Source organism: Balaenoptera borealis, assembly GCF_965194805.1.
Source record: "Balaenoptera borealis genome assembly, chromosome: 18".
NCBI lineage: Eukaryota > Metazoa > Chordata > Mammalia > Artiodactyla > Balaenopteridae > Balaenoptera > Balaenoptera borealis.
The window spans coordinates 53,088,492-53,104,723 of NC_138877.1; the positions used below are offsets into that span (position 1 = coordinate 53,088,492).

Below are 16,232 nucleotides of genomic sequence, written 5' to 3' on the forward strand. Positions count from 1 at the left end.
TTTGGTGACAGGCTCAGTGTAGGATTAGGATAGGGAGAGATTGGAGACAGAGGTATGAGGTTACTGCTGGGTTAGGTAAGATAGAATAGGGGCCTTACCTGAAGCAGTGTTAGGAAGGATAAAGAAGATGGCATGAAATTAAGCGATAAGATCACTAGCAAGAGAACAAAGGTATATGATGACCTGTCTCAAATATGGCATGTAATGGAGTAGCAAAGGAAGGAGGAGGATATTGTGTGGGAAGAGAGTGTGGATGTGATGAGGTCGTATAAGGGAGAAAGGAGGTAGGAAGAAAGGCAAGCTGATAGAAGAGAAAGAGAAAGTACATAATTAAATTTTTAGGCAAAAAAAAAACCTTGCTTACCAAGAATCCTTGGTTTTCCTAAACTTTTCTATTTTTATCTTAGCCAACTCTGAATGACCTCTGTAATACCCAGACAACCACCACCATAATTCTAGGTAATACTGGTCTCAGGCATTATAGTATCAGTCTTAATATAATTTAGACGCTACAGCCCTCTACCACTTTTTTTTTTTTTCCTGAGAAAGTTATTAAGATGCAGTCAGTTATCAGGGAACAGTGTCCTTCATTAGCTACAGGATGTTTTTAGGAACTCAGATATACTCAGGCACCAATAAATAAACAAAAGTGGCTGAGTTATACTGATATGAACTAAACTCGTGTTACACTGTTGCTATAACAGTAGTGAGTGGTCATGAAGCAAATTGCTAGTGATAATGATCAGTTTGAGTGGGTCCTGTGTCCACAGTTAGGATGCAGAAGACAGAAAGTACATGTATTCATTCTTTCAGGAAATATTTATTAAGCCCTACTATGCATCAGGCAATGCTCTAGATTCTGGGGATATAATGGGGAACAGGAAGGACAATATCTCTGTTCAAAAACAGATTGTTTTCACTATAATAAATGTTAGGCAGAAAATAAAGCAGTGTAGTTATAACCTGACCCACCTGGGGAGAGGGGCAGAGGAAGGAGAGCTACTTGATTTAGATGATCAGTTCTCCAAGGAACCGTCATTTGAGCTGAGACCTGGCAGGAAAGCAAAGGCAGCCATGAGAAGCTCTAGAAGGAGTGGGGGAAATGCTCCAGATGGAGGCATCCTGTGCTGGTTACAGGCACAAAATCAGAGCCAGACTCTGTGGGTTTGAATCATGACATCCAGTTACCAGCTGTTTGGTCTTGGACAAATTCCTTAGCTTTTGTGTGCCTCAGTTTCCTCATCTATAAAATTGAGATAATAAGGGGACTGAATGTATTAAATACTTGAATAAAGTGCTATTTGTGTTTGTTAAATATATACATACATACATACAGTCAGCTTCAGCCTGGGGTTGCACTTGGCGACAAGTAGTAAAGAAACGTTTTTAAGAGTGTAATTGTTATGCTGAATCTTGAGGTTTGGAGCAGAAACTCTTGAAGCAGAGGCAAGAGTAGATAGAAAAGCTGTTCAAAAACAACTTAGGCTGCTTGGGTACTTAAGTAATTTAGAATAGATAGGGGCACAAGGGTGTTCCAAGTCAATCTTCTGGTTACCTGTTGCTATATGACAAACTATCCCAAAACTAAGTGCTTAAAATAACTTGTTATTATCTCTCTTGATTGTGGAGCTTGATGGGCTCACCTGGGGGATCTCGTGAAACTGCGGTACGATGGTATATGAGTCTGCATTCATCTGGAGACTTCTTACCTAGAGGTCTGGCTCCTGGCCTGCAATGGCTGGAACAGCTAGGTGTTAGTTAGGTGTCTCCCTGTCCATGGGGCCCTTCCTCGTGGCTAGCTTGGGCTCTCTCACAGAATGGCGGTCTCAGGGCAGTCATACCTTTAACTTGGCAGTTTCCCCTAGAGGGACAGTTCCAAGAGACAGGAAGCGAAAGCTGCTAGTTTCCTAAGGCCTGTATTTGAAATTGACACGATGAGATTTCCACCGTACTTTGTTGGTTAAAGGAGCCACAAACCAGTCCAGATTCAGGGGACTGGTTTTTTTTTGTTTGTTTTTCTTTTAATTTATCTATTTATTTATGTTTATTTTTGGCTGTGTTGGGTATTCGTTGCTGTGCATGGGTTTTCTCTAGTTGCGGCGAGCGGGGGCTACTCTTCGTTGCGGTGCACGGGCTTCTCATTGCGGTGGCTTCTCTTGTTGTGGAGCACGGGCTCTAGGCACGCGGGCTTCAGTAGTTGCAGCATGCGGGCTCAGTACTTGCGGTTTGTGGGCTCTAGAGCGCAGGCTCAGTAGTTGTGGTGCATGGGCTTAGTTGCTCCAAGGCATGTGGGATCTTCCCGGGCCAGGGCTCGAACCCCTGTCCCGTGCATTGGCAGGCGGATTCTTAACCACTGCGCCACTGGGGAAGTCTTTGATTGGAGAAGAGTCAAAGAGTGTGTGGCCATTTTGAATCTGCTTCAAGGGGTGATGAGAGGCAGAGCTGTAGACGTGGGGGATAGGAGGCTGCCTATATTCAGGAGGGCCTTGTATGACATTCGATCATGTTCAAAATTTATCTGGTGGGCAGTGTTAGAACCAGTTTAGGTTTTAAGTATGGAAATACTAACGTCCGGATGTTACAGCTGAAGACAAGATAAAACAGATTCCTTTCTTCTAAAGTTGTGGTGGAAACATGAGAACAAAAAGGGAAGGTAAAGATTAATGTAATAGTCTTCAATTCTAAAGGGTTATAATGTTCTTCCAGTACTGCTCCCTGCAGAGAAATTCTCTAATGCCTACAGATGGGTCCTAAGAACAAAGAGATGCAATTGTAACCAGGATGCATTGTGAATAAGAGGTGAGATTGGAGAGAAGGTCCTTTGCCTAGTACTCAGAATTTCTCATTTAGTTTTATTGCTTTGATCTACACAGAGACTATTTTGGGGTGGGAGACTTAACCGATCTTGGGAGATGGGTGTTGCCTTTTTTATATAGTGCAATAGTAACTTACCTTAAAGGAGCTGACCTGATACTGTAGTAATTCATGAGTAACTGGTTCTATGAAGCATGTAGACAGAATCCATTTTCTATACACTTACATAAGCATTGATTAACACTTTCTAACCACCCCCCCATGTCTATTTTTTTTTTTTTCCCCCATGTCTATTTTTAAAATTAGAGCCGAAGAATTTCAAAAGTTGCTCATGGAAGGAACATTTATAAAGTTATGAAACTTAAGGCAATCTGACTTTCAACAACAAAATCCCATCTGGGATTGCCACGTGTGTGATTTCTGTGCTAAATGGGAGAATTCTTATTTTATGTGTCGACTTCTAATTTCCAGGACTAAGTACCTGGTATGGATAACATGTTTCTTTCTTCACCATGAAAAATGAACCACATACCTCAAAATAGTTTCTTCTTCTCTAATCATTTTCCCAAGCCATAGGGCTTTATTTATTCAGCAAACACTTGCATCCTGCTCGTGATGTGACAGGTATGATTTGAAGAACTTTATAAATATTAAGTCATCTTCTCATCGTCACTACCCGAGGAGGCCAGAGCTGTTATCATCATGCTCTGTTTTGTAGATAAGCCATAGAGCAGTTAGGAACACAGGTAGTAAATGACAGAGCTGGGACATGAACCCATGCAGCTGGGCTCCAGAAGTCACATTCTCAAACACTATGCTTGGTTGCCGCCATTTTTCCCTTAACACGGCTATTTTAGCCTCTACATAGCTCTCCTTTAGCCTTGACCCACAGTATTACAATTTTTGTAAGCTCTCCAAGAGGAAAAGTCCTGATCTATTCTTCTGTGAATCCATGGTATCTGGCATTGGACTTAGCAAAAATAGAAGGTATTCAGTAAATAGGTTTGCCTAAATGAATGAAACTGGGTTAATAATCAGAGGTATAAATGATTCTTAGACCTTCATATCTAGATTTTTATTATCCAATAATTATGATGTCTACACATGCTTTTCACTTTCACTCACATTGGCGTAAAACTATGTATTTATCCCATTTCTCCTGCATGTCTAAGCACTCACATTTTCTTGCTCTCTAGGAAGGTTCATAGGAAGTCTAATAATTTAAATTTGATTCCAGGACAAAGGTTAATTGGCAAGGATTGCACAAGCATTAAATATCATACATGAATCACAAGGTTAGTTGGCATTTCTGAATCATATGGCTCTTATCATAATGAAATTTTTCAAAGAAATGACATCTTGCTCACTAACTAATGGTTTTTTGCCCTATTGAGAAATCATTTCTTTAACATTAGTAGGTTAATCAAGATTGATATCTGTGAACTATAAACTCCTAAGTATACAATCTAATTGGAGGCATTGTTGACAAAATGTCTATTTTATAGGCAGGGTCACTGAACAAACATCACTTGCAAATATGTCGCAGACATTTGAAAATGTATAGGATTCAGCAAATATTGTTCATTTTATTCATTCATTTTTTTCACTATCTTTTTATAGTGGCGATGCATTTTAAGATAGAACATACTTTAATCATTGAACTACACATACTCAATTTTAAAACAATCCTCTTGACAAATAGAAAAGTTAAAAACAAAAAGGAAGAAAAGGGAAAAAAGTTTAATTTTTCCCTAGATAAGAGGGCAGTTTTATGATAAAGTCACAATTGTAATCCTGATTTCTCAAGTTTATTGATTTGAGTTCTTAGAAGAATTCAGCCATTTTTTTTCTTCTGAGAACAAGACAAACAAACATATACAAATATATACATATATATATATATACAAATATATATAAGAAATACTTCCAATATTTGAAAGCTATTTCCTCTGAAAATTCTTAGTTACAAATGCACTGTTTTACATCTTTTCTGAAAATGAATTTATTTAAAAAGTGAATTATTTTATATTGCAGGATTTGTATATATAATATTTCTTGTATTCCTTCTAAAAAATGAAACAAAATCTTTTTTTTTTTTTTACAAACACCAAACTCAGAGACTCTGAAAAAATAAACATATGAAAAGATAAAAAGGCAATTTCAATATTGTTTTAATAAAAGCATGTTTTTCTTATTAAAGTTTTGGGATGGATTTAAGATGCATAAAGCACAAACCAGGAATATTTGAACTGGGACAGCACACACTTTGGGGACCTAATAAAACTGCAGACCACAAGCCTCCATCTCTTGCTTCAGGGACGTTATCCGAACTCCTAAGTGTGGCTGTGAGTCTGATTAGTCATCTATCTCTGCATCGGACCGAGAAAAGACCAACCTCTACCTCACTTCTCATTTTTAAATATATGTGGGGCTGGGGATTAGTGGAGACAGCACAGAATATACCAGATGAAACAGTATATTGTAGGAAACTAGTTTTGCTATTTTATCTTTTTCTTCAACTAGGGAATCACCCTATCCATGACGAAGGTTCTGACAGCAACCAAGGCAGATCCAATAGTGCTGAGTCAAGTTGGTAGTTAGATCCTAAAAGCAGCAGAGAGATGTATTTAAAGGCCAGAGACTTGCGAATAGACTAAGAGGTGAGAAGCTGTACATTTGACAACTAAAGACCCCAGTACAGAGATGGCTTTGGACATGGTACCTGGTAAATGAAAATGCACACCTTAAGGAAAAATCAGATGTACAATAACCTGTCTTCCTGTTTTCTGATCCTGAGGTGTCCTGTTTCTAGGTTGGAGGCCAAAGAGAAAGCTCAGCTCCTAATCATCTTATGTCTGCTTTCCTTGACTTTCCCAAAGACACCAGGCTAGGAACAGGAATCATTTATGGAATAGATTGGAAGAGAGCTTCAAGATCATAAAATTGTTCTCCCCTCCTTGTTTTTCAGGTAGAGAAAAAGCGAGGTCCAGAGTGGTTAAGCAAGTCATCCAAGATGCACAGCTCTTTAAGGTCTAGTTCAGATAAAACCAGAGGTGAAGTTCCAAACTCCCAATGTCACCTTTTGATAACATGCACACAATAAAATGATTGCTAGAAAATTATCAAAAAGACAAGGAGAATGTTATTCATAAATGAGGGGATGATTCAACAACTTGAGTTGAATCCCCCTCTGCATTTTAACAATACTCATGCTGTTTACTCATGCTGTATTTTTTTTAGTTTCCAGCTTAAGAATCCAGTTACTGGGCTTCCCTGGTGGTGCGGTGGTTAAGAATCCGCCTGCCAATGCAGGGGACATGGGTTCGAACCCTGGTCCGGGAAGATCCCACATGCGGCGGAGCAACTAAGCCCGTGCGCCACAACTACTGAGCCTCCGCTCTAGAGCCCGGGAGCCACAACTACTGAGCCCGTGCGCCACAACTACTGAAGCCCACGCACCTAGAGCCTGTGCTCCACCACAAGAGAAGCCACCGCAATGAGAAGCCGGCCCACCGCAACAAAGAGCAGCCCCCGCTTGCCGCAACTAGAGAAAGCCTGCGCAGCAACGAAGACCCAACAGAGCCAAAAATAATAAATAAATAAAATTAATTAATTTTTTAAAAAAAGAATCCAGTCACTGTTCCTGTTATTAAATCATAGGTTGTAGCCTCTTACTTGAATAGTTGAATGGATTGAAGCCTTGGGAGGTTGAGTGACTTGCTCATGGGCATGCAGTTATTTGCCAAGCGGATACCAGGTAGATGAGTTCAGTCTTGCGACTTTCTCTCATGGTACCACATTTTGTTCAGAGACTTCCTCTTAGCCCTAAGAAATGCTGGACTCCCAAGTCCTGCAGGAGAGGACGATTGGAGGTAGATGCTGTAAGGCACAGTATCTCTTTCTCTGATCCAGGAGCCACCAGGGCTTTGGAAGTTTGGGAAAGGGCAATCTTATGGGCGCCCTTTCAGAGCCGAGGGCTTACCACCATTGACGATGCATTTTTTTAGGATAGTGCCTGGTGCCAGGATGTTTTGCTAAAAGGCCATGTTGTCACACTGCACAAAGCCCAAAGGTTGTTTTGCAAGTCCCCGTGCTTGCTGAATTACAGGATAGAAGACAGTCTGTGTAAGGGGGAAATAATGAGATGAGTTTTTATCAAAGGTAAAAATGTAAGGACTTGTTTATTTAATTATCTTCTGAACAGGAATCCATAAGCTCATTTCTCTGCTTTTAAAGCAAAAAGTACTCAAGAACATCTTTCAACCCAGTGCCAAAATTTGACATGAAATGGAAAAGTGAAGGCATAACTGCAGCAGAGTGTGAGAGAGTCATACAGGTGTGCCACAACTACTGGATGCTATTGCTACCTTTGCAGAGGGTTGAGGGTAAGGGACTCAGTTGCTATAGGCACTGGTGAACAAACGAATTGGCGCACAAGAAGTCCACGTTGCTGGATCAGAAGATTTCAGCCCTCCAAGAGCTGAAATAGTAATACGTGACGGGCCACAGTAACCTGTTATGGTTTTTAGGGCCGGGATACTTTGAGGACATGAATTGTACTATCATGAACCCTGAGGGTCTGCAGGATTCTGTCTCCAGCTAGTGCTATAGTACTTCTTGCCACCATTGACATTGGCATGCACTGTTCTGCCTGAGGCATTAGATGTCTAATTTGATCAAAATCAGACCCTATAATTTGAGTTCAAGCCAAGCCACAATCAAATCATAAAATTTCCAAAGCTGCCACCATCTTGGAAATGTCAAAAGCCGGGTGGGGGAGCAGGAAATGACTATAAAGGGAATAAGTAGAGCCCATTTTAATGGATTTTGCATCTGGTCCTTATATGAGGCCATTAGATATCATTTAAATGTCTTGATTAACATTTTATTACTTTACATGACTGCTGGAAAAAAAAATTGTGTGTCCATGCACCACCCGTATCAAAATACCCTAAATTCCTTTGAGTTTTAAGGTGCTAAATATAGTGCTTTCAGGCTACTTAGATGGTGTCTGAAGTCTGCTCGATATTCAGCATAAAAAATAAACCTGAGAAAAAGGGTTGTTTTTCTATGCTGAGATCTAGGACCCGCTGGAAGCATGGCCTGCTTTGGCAGTCACTGTCGGACCTCCCGGGTGTCTAAGGAATTGTACACTCCTTTCTAAATCCTTTCGGAAATTGCCAGTTTGATAGAATAACATTACAGGAAACCACTCAAATTGAACATATTTGTTGTTTTATGTTCTGCCAGGCAAATGTCAGAACAATGCCAGGAGAGCGGAGTGGGTCAGAATTGGAGGGTGCAGCAGGGGAAGTGAAGGGAGGGAACCAGGAGCAAAAGAGACAATGAGAATAGAATGAAAAGCTATTTTAATGGGGAGTTTTAAACGCATAAAACAAACTCTTGATTTTGAGAATTAGAAGCAAAATAGATTGCGTCTTCTCAATTGTCTCGCGGTCCACAGCATGAGGTTCAATCCGAGAATTTTTTGTTGTAGAATTTAATAATTGTGGTCGACAATTTTCTGGTAAATCTCTATCCACTGGTCAATATGCTGCCAACAGTGAAGACTAAATTGAAGGCTTACTTGGAGAACACACTAATGGAGACTTATTCTTCCAGTTTTATTCCATTTATCTTGAATATGCATCTACTTTACTATGGGGACCTTTGTGTTCACTTTGCATTTTTCAGTTACACAGCGTGTCACGTTAATCATTTGAATTAATTCGGGACAACAATTTGCCATAATCATTTCTTCAATCTCCTATTTGAAGTCCCAGGGAAACTTTTTTTATTTTCTGAGTCTGGCAGTATAATAGATCTTACTGGTAGTGATTCCGAGCAGTCCTGCAGGAATTGATTTTTCCAGAAAGATCAGCGTGAGGAAAGGCTGCATGAATGACTATGTTAGCACTGCCTTTTTTTTTTTTTTTTTTTTTTAAGTGGCTGACTCATAAATTAGGAACTTGATTCTCTCTCCCTGGCTTTGGATGATTTCCTAATGAGCAGAAGGGCTGTTTTATTTATTTATTTACCAACCGGTGTGGACTCAAGCTCTTGATAGCCCTTTAAAACCTTAGTGACTGCGGTTATATTGGGACTGCAGGCACTCGGTATTGGCTTGGTTACTAGAAAAAACTTTTTGCCTCATCCCCACTCAAGTATTGAGCCCAGGGCCAAACACATGCTCTCTATTTTTGCCAGATTATCATTACATTTTAGTACATTGAACAAATATGATACTGATTAAAACTGAATGTCACTTTAAAGTCAATAAATCTACTTTATTTTCCAGATCAGTTAAAAAAAAAAAAAAAAAACAAGCCTGTAGCTTCCTTTCTAAATTATCTAAATACATTTGTTTTGGCAGCAGCCAAATAGTGAAAACTGTATCTTATTTTCAAATATGTAATAGCACACCCAGTCAAATTTTTTAAAATCAGAATTTGGATTACTTAGTCTTTGGAAAATATTAATGTTTGATCTTAGATCCATATTCATCTAATTGCTCTAAAACTGGGGATTTTCTTGTGATGTGCATGCCAAAATATTCTGTGTACTCTAAGAATAACTCTGGTAGGTTTGATGGTAGATATTATTTTTACTTAGCAGGAAGGAAATGGAAGTGCAGAGGAAGTGAAGTGAGTTATTCAGTGTCATAAAGAGTTACACCAATGGAGTTAAAGATCACCAAACTTATTGCTAAAGCATTGTTGAGTAAACATACATTTGTGATCTCATTTTTTTTCTGAACTCATACAATTGCTTTGCCAGAGTAGCAAGAGAATAAGGGAATCATTTGCTACTTTCACAGGCCCTCAGGCGAATGGAGTAAAGTGAGAATTACACACAGCTTATATAAGGAGTCTGTCGAGTTTCCTGGTAGGGAGAGTAGGTGCTCACATATGTTGTGTGATTGTAGAGATACAGAAAATTTCTCCCTGCTATGAATCCCCTAAGCTGCTTTTATTAAGGTTAGACAGTTTCAACAAGGTGAACTATCCTCATGCAATTTTTTCGCTTACTCCTCATTGCTCATCAACTAGTAGAGAGCTCCATCACCCACCCCACCCCATCCAACGTAATTTACTTTTGTCTGATTGTATTTGCCTCCAACTCTCATTTTAGATGCTCCCTCCTCACAAGGTCTTCTCTAATGCCCTAGCTGTGACCATTAGCAAAGAATGAGTTTTACATTTTTAAAGAGTTGGAAAAAAGATCAAAAGATAAACATTTCATGACGTATGAAAATATAAGAAATTCAAAGTTCAGTGTCCATAAATAAAGTCTTCTTAAAACATACCATTGGTTGTAATATTCTGTGTGGCACCAAAGCCTAAAATATTTACCATCTGGACCTTCACAAAAAGAAAAAGTTTGCCGGCCCTTACCCTAAACTTCTTAATCAAGTAAACTGATGCCCTTAAGTGCCCATAGCACTGTGACGGCTAAATGTGTCTTCTCTACTGAAGTTTAAGCTTCATGGGGCAAGCTTATATTACTCAGTGTAGTATCTCCAACACCAAGAGAATACCGGAGCATACGGTAAATACTAAATAATGGGATGTCAAATTACTGAACCTTCCTAAGAATGTTTTCTTCTATGAATATCTTTGTAGATAATATGATTCATACTGAGTTCCTCCTTTATCAGTCAGTTAAAAATTATTTTGCAGGTAACCCTGATCTTGGTTAAAACAAACAACAAACATAGAAACAAACCATGGATAAGAAAGTAAGGCAGTCATTAAGTAAAAGCCATTGCCTAGAGTGGTTCTATTTTACTTCTTATCAATGATCAAGTAAAACAGGGTTAATATTAGGTATAGAATTTTTTTCACTTATTCCAATCACCCTGATTTTAGGATTGAAGGAGGAACCAGAACTTTGTGTTAAAATTTACTTCTGGCTATCTGGGGAAATCTTCTAATAAAAATATTGTTTTAGTCCTCCATAACCATGGAGATGGCAACTTTTCTAGATTCTTGACATTGTTACTAAGACACTCATGGAAGAATATTCATGTGGTCCGTCTGTTACTAACTTGTAGATGGTTAAGTGGCCACAAACCATGAAATCTAAAGGTGACAGACGATAACTGTGTCAGCTTGCTCGGGCTGTCATAACAAGGTGACACAAACCAGGTGGCTTAAATAACAGAAATATCTTTTCTCCCAGTTCTGGAGGCTGGAACTCTGAGATCAAGGTGTCCACAGGGATGATTTCTTATGAGGCCTCTCCTGACCTTGTAGATCAGCAGTCCCGAACCTTTTTGGCACCAGGGACCGGTTTCACGGAAGACAATTTTTCCACGGACCAGGGGTGGGAGGTGTGAAGGGAAATGGTGCAGGCCGTAATGCGAGCGATGGGGAGAGGCAGATGAAGCTTCTCTTGCTCGCCTGCCTCTCACCTCCTGCCATGTGTCCTGGTTCCTAACAGGTACTGATCCAAGGCCCGGGGGTTGGGGACCCCTTGTTGTCGATGACCACCTCCCTGTGTCTTCACATGGGCTTTCCTCTGTGCATGTCTCTGTCCTGTTCTTCTCTTCTTATGAGGACACCGGTCATATTGGATCAAGACCCACCGCAATGACATTTAGTCTTAATTACTCTTTAATGACCCTGTCTCCAAGTGCAAGTCACATTCTGAACATACTGGAGGTTAGGACTTCAACAAATGGATTTGAGGGGGACACAATTCAGCCCATAATACCTACTAAAATGTTCAAGAAAATCTCTGTCCACAGATATGTATGGCTCAAAAAAGAACACCCAATAAGCCATGCCTAAATTCTACCACTTGGGATAGCAACCTCTCCAGTGAAAAAGAAATATATCATACACCTTGATGTGAAATACAAATATCTGTTCATTAATTCAAATTTTTTGCTCATATTTGTCCTCCTCACTCAAGTAATTGATTCTCTGGCAGTGGTACCCTAGTAAATGCAATGGTATCCTATCAACATGAACAGTATCATATCATTTCCAAGGATCTAAGCAACTCTAGTGTCACAATGAGATATTTTGGTTCAGTGTATTCAGTGATTTATTCACCTTAACATATTTAAATAAGGTGGTCATGTGAGGTGTCTCTAAGATGGTAATAGGGATTTACTGAGAAACAGTCTGCACCAGGACCTCATTCCTATGGCAATTAGCCCTTTGCAGTGTAGATATTTTTCTTAGAGGGGGGTCTTCTCCCCTTTTCTCTCTGCTCTTCAGTCCCTAGGGCTGGAGCCTGGACTGGACTGAATACTGTGGTATAAACTCAACACATTCTGAACAACCTTTGACTTACTAGAATGGCTGTCATCAAGTTTACACTGATACCTAGAACTTAACTTTCCTCTTTCCCATAGTTTGCAGTTATTTTAAAAGAACAGCATAACTAAACTTCAAACTTGTACCTAAATATTTTGTCCTTTCAAACCTTGAAATTTCACAGATCCTTTTTGGCCACCTTTCTTCTAAAAAAAAAAAATCTGTATTTCTTCTCTTTCAATGTATCCTCTCAGTTTGGAGACCCTAAAATAGTTTGTAGGGAGAGAAATTCTGAAGTGTAGATGTTTTAGCAGATCTCCCAGGTGAATACATTTTAAATTACACCAAGAAACCACCTACTAATGTGTCCATGGTCCAATTTTGTTTTCTTCCTCCCTCATTCTTGTCCTCTTGTTCCTCATTCTTCTTTTAAATGAGTTTTTTGGTTGGTTTGTTTGCTTTCTAAGAACCCATGTTTCTTCTTTCAGACAATTGGTATTTCTGTTACTAGTTCTAATATGTAATTTAAAAACGAAGAGAAAAATTAAAACTCTTAAATGCATGAGTAAGATAGAGACCAATATTAGAATATTAGACATTAATGGGAGTGAAGGGTTAGCGGTGGGGCTTGCACTCTGTATGTTTATTTATTTTTTAATGAGAGAGATCTGACTCAAATATGGCAAAATATATCAATTAAATCTACATGCCTGTTATATTCTTCACTTTTCTCTATATTTGAGTTCTCCAGAGCATGAGAGTTGAGTTGTGTTCTCCATTGACTTTGGGCCATCTCCAAAATCTCTCCATCTGTGTCGGTGACTAGAGCGTCATTTAGTGTTGCTGCTGGACCAAATGAGTGGCCAGTCTGTTTGGGCTTCTCTATGAGTTGTACTTTTTTTTTTTTTTTGGACATCAATAATTCTGCCAATGATAAATTGTGTCTTTTAAATAGAGAGTGATGAGTTTACCGGGAGGGAGTCGGTGGTGCTGGTGAAGACGGATGAGGCGATTATGTCTCATAGAGTCAGGACTGGCCATCAACAGTTATCTTCAGTTCTTAGGGTGAATCATGAGGGTTTTCTAATACTGACTCAAGTATAATCCCGCTTTGTTACACAATATTTGAGGTGGAAACGGCTAGCATGAAGTTCATTCCACAACAAACATTTCTGCCTCCAGTACCTACAGAAGCCCTTCCTTTGTGGCCTTACATGGAACCTTCCTTGCTGCCTTTGGTTCTTTGACAGGTCATCCTCAACAGCTCCTGCTGCCCTTTCCTCTCCCCTAACTGCTATGCCTGCTCTTGCCTTAATATACGGCTGCAGTACGTCGTTAACTTATGCCCAACACAACTACAGGTCTGTGAGTGGGATGGCAATGATTAGACAAGAAGGTTGTAGGCTTTTTTTTTTTCTTCTTTTATCAAATAAATCAGGCATTCTGTTGATTAGTAGTTGACAAAGCTCCAAGCTTTACAACTTGGTCTTAGCACACTGAACACTAACTGGCTAATACTCTCAGAGTTATATTACAAATCTTTTATTATTTTTTAAAATTCTGGGTAGATAGTAGGCACCTGTAAATATTTGTTAATTGAGATTCAATTTTATAAATGTATGTATTCCTTCTTAAACAATCACCAATATGTTCACTTTATATCAAATGTATGTCATCTTAGCATCTTAATATGTTTTACCTATGAAATTTAATTTAAAATTTCTCTTATATTCAAAGTTTCAAATAAGATTAAAATAGAAGTACTATCAGCAAGAATAATCTAAAACTAGAATTTAAAATTTTGTTTGTGAATAAATTTGTATAAATGCCATGTTAAGTGTTAAAAAGAGTGATTAAGTAGTACAATTTATTTACCTAGACATTTCAATTATTATTTAGACGGTAATTCTAGAAGAAATGTTTCCTTTCATTGGGAAATCAGAAGATAAAGCAGAAGAAAATGTGCACTTTTAAACAGTTGTTTTTCAAAAAGCATAAAATTTTTTTAAAAACTAACATATAGATTTCATGATTAATTTTAATATATTGGCTCATCTGGGGTTAAACCTTATTTTCTCTGAATCAGTCCCCTTGACATTCTGGCATTAGAAATTGTAACAAAGAGTTTAAATTGTTTTGCTTTTAATGGATTGGAACATGGAAACTGGAAATAAAAGCTTTTCTTATAGCCCTTGAAGCATGGAACTATAATAGAATTCGATCTTATGTAGTGAGCACTCTCTCAATGGTGATTTATAGCAGGTTATATTCATTCAGTTTATAAAACTATGATTTTAGTGAGCTTGAGTTTTCCCAAAGACTTTTCAAAATTCATGTCCTTTTGAATGGAAAACTTGTCACATGATTGATATTTCACTTATTTGGCTTCTTAATATTCTTAACAGCATGAGTAATTGACACAGTGCTGTCCTGTTTATGAGGTATAGTCCCCTCCAAGTATTCTTCCTGTCTCATACATATGAAATAGCTCATTTCATCACATCTCATGTGTCTAAAATATATTACTCGACCAACCAAAGTCACCCTTTTTTTGCTTTCCCTATTGAATTTTTAAATTATGAAATTCCAGGAAAAAATTAATTATAGAAATAAAAATCAATATTTGTAAAATCACCTCTTAGCTCTAACAAATCTTTTTTTTTTCCAATATTTATTTATTTGGTTGTGCTGGATCTTTAGTTGAGGCAGGTGGGCTCCTTATTGTGGCATGAACGTGGGATCGAGTTCCCCAACAAGGGATCAAACCCGGGCCCCCTGCATTGGGAGCATGGAGTCTTAACCACTGTGCCACCAGGGAAGTCCCTCTAACAAATCTTAACATTTAAAAATATTTTCTTCAGACCATGTGTCTGAATTCTCATGTATTTTTTGTGTTTTTCTATGTAGCTATATAACTATTAAAAGCAATATGTACTATAGTTTTACAAGTTTTAAAACTTCGCATAAATAGATTCATACTCTCTCTATATATAATACGACCAGATTTTTTAAAATGTCCATTTAATAGATGTAACTCTAATTTATTCATTCCATTTTATAATATTGCATTTATACATATAGTACAGATTACTTAATATGTTCTTCTGCAGATGGACATTTAGGTAATTTATAATTTATTATTAAATCAGCACAATTACAAAGATTATTGGTACATGTCTGCTTTGCACATATTAGAGTGGGTTTCTTTTGTGGGGGGAAGCACAGTGGAGAGTTTTATCCCTAGAAGTAGAATTTGAGGACTTAGGATATATAGGTACATATGTCTATATCTATATGTATCTTCATCTATATTAAATATTGTCAAGTTCTTTCCAAAGTAATTGTAACAATTTCCATCACAAGCAGCAACTTTTGAGAATTACTATTTCCAAATATGCTTGACAACATTTGATACTGGTAGATTTAAAATTTTGCCAATTTGAAGACTAGCATTTTCATAGGCACTGACCTGATTACTTATGACTTTGCAATCATTTTACATATGTCATCATTATGTGTATAATCATTATATATATATATATTAGAAATCCAAGCTTTATTTATATGAATTACAACTATTCAAAACTTTGCTCATTTGTTCTCAATGTTTTATATATTTCTTATATATTCAATATATGAATCCTTCGTCATTTTTTTTTTTTTAATTTATTTTTTATTTTATGGCTGTGTTGGGTCTTCGTTTCTGTGCGAGGGCTTTCTCTAGTTGTGGCAAGCGGGGGCCACGCTTCATCATGGTGCGCGGGCCTCTCACTATCGCGGCCTCTCTTGTTGCGGAGCACAGGCTCCAGATGCGCAGGCTCAGTAATTGTGGCTCATGGGCCCAGTTGCTCCACAGCATGTGGGATCTTCCCAGACCAGAGCTCGAACCCGTGTCCCCTGCATTGGCAGGCAGATTCTCAACCACTGTGCCACCAGGGAAGCCCTCCTTTGTCATTTTTATGCTTTTATGCAACTATTTTTGCAATTATTTTATGCAGTTATTTTTTCACATTTTTTTGCATTTTACTGGTAGTTTATTTTTCTGTTCACATTATTTTTATTTCAATGCTATCAAAGTTATCAATATTGTACCTTAATCTTTATGTTTTTGTGGGGTTTGGGTCTAAGAAATCTTTCCCTAACCCATTATCA

At 38.2% G+C, this 16,232-nt stretch overlaps 1 protein-coding gene across 2 annotated transcripts in view; it reads left to right on the forward strand.

Moving 5' to 3' along the window:
* Positions 1-15,738, forward strand: part of LOC309615920 (uncharacterized protein) — a 402,693-nt gene extending 386,955 nt beyond the window's left edge. Inside the window, exon 6 of one of the 2 annotated variants that reach the window (XM_082366005.1) lies at positions 5,783-15,738. In XM_082366005.1, the coding sequence (XP_082222131.1) occupies positions 5,783-5,917 (135 nt within the window). In that variant the 3' untranslated portion in view covers positions 5,918-15,738. The remainder of the gene's footprint in view (positions 1-5,782) is intronic. The other variant, XM_082366010.1, reaches the window with a different exon arrangement.
* Positions 15,739-16,232: the final 494 nt, after the last annotated feature.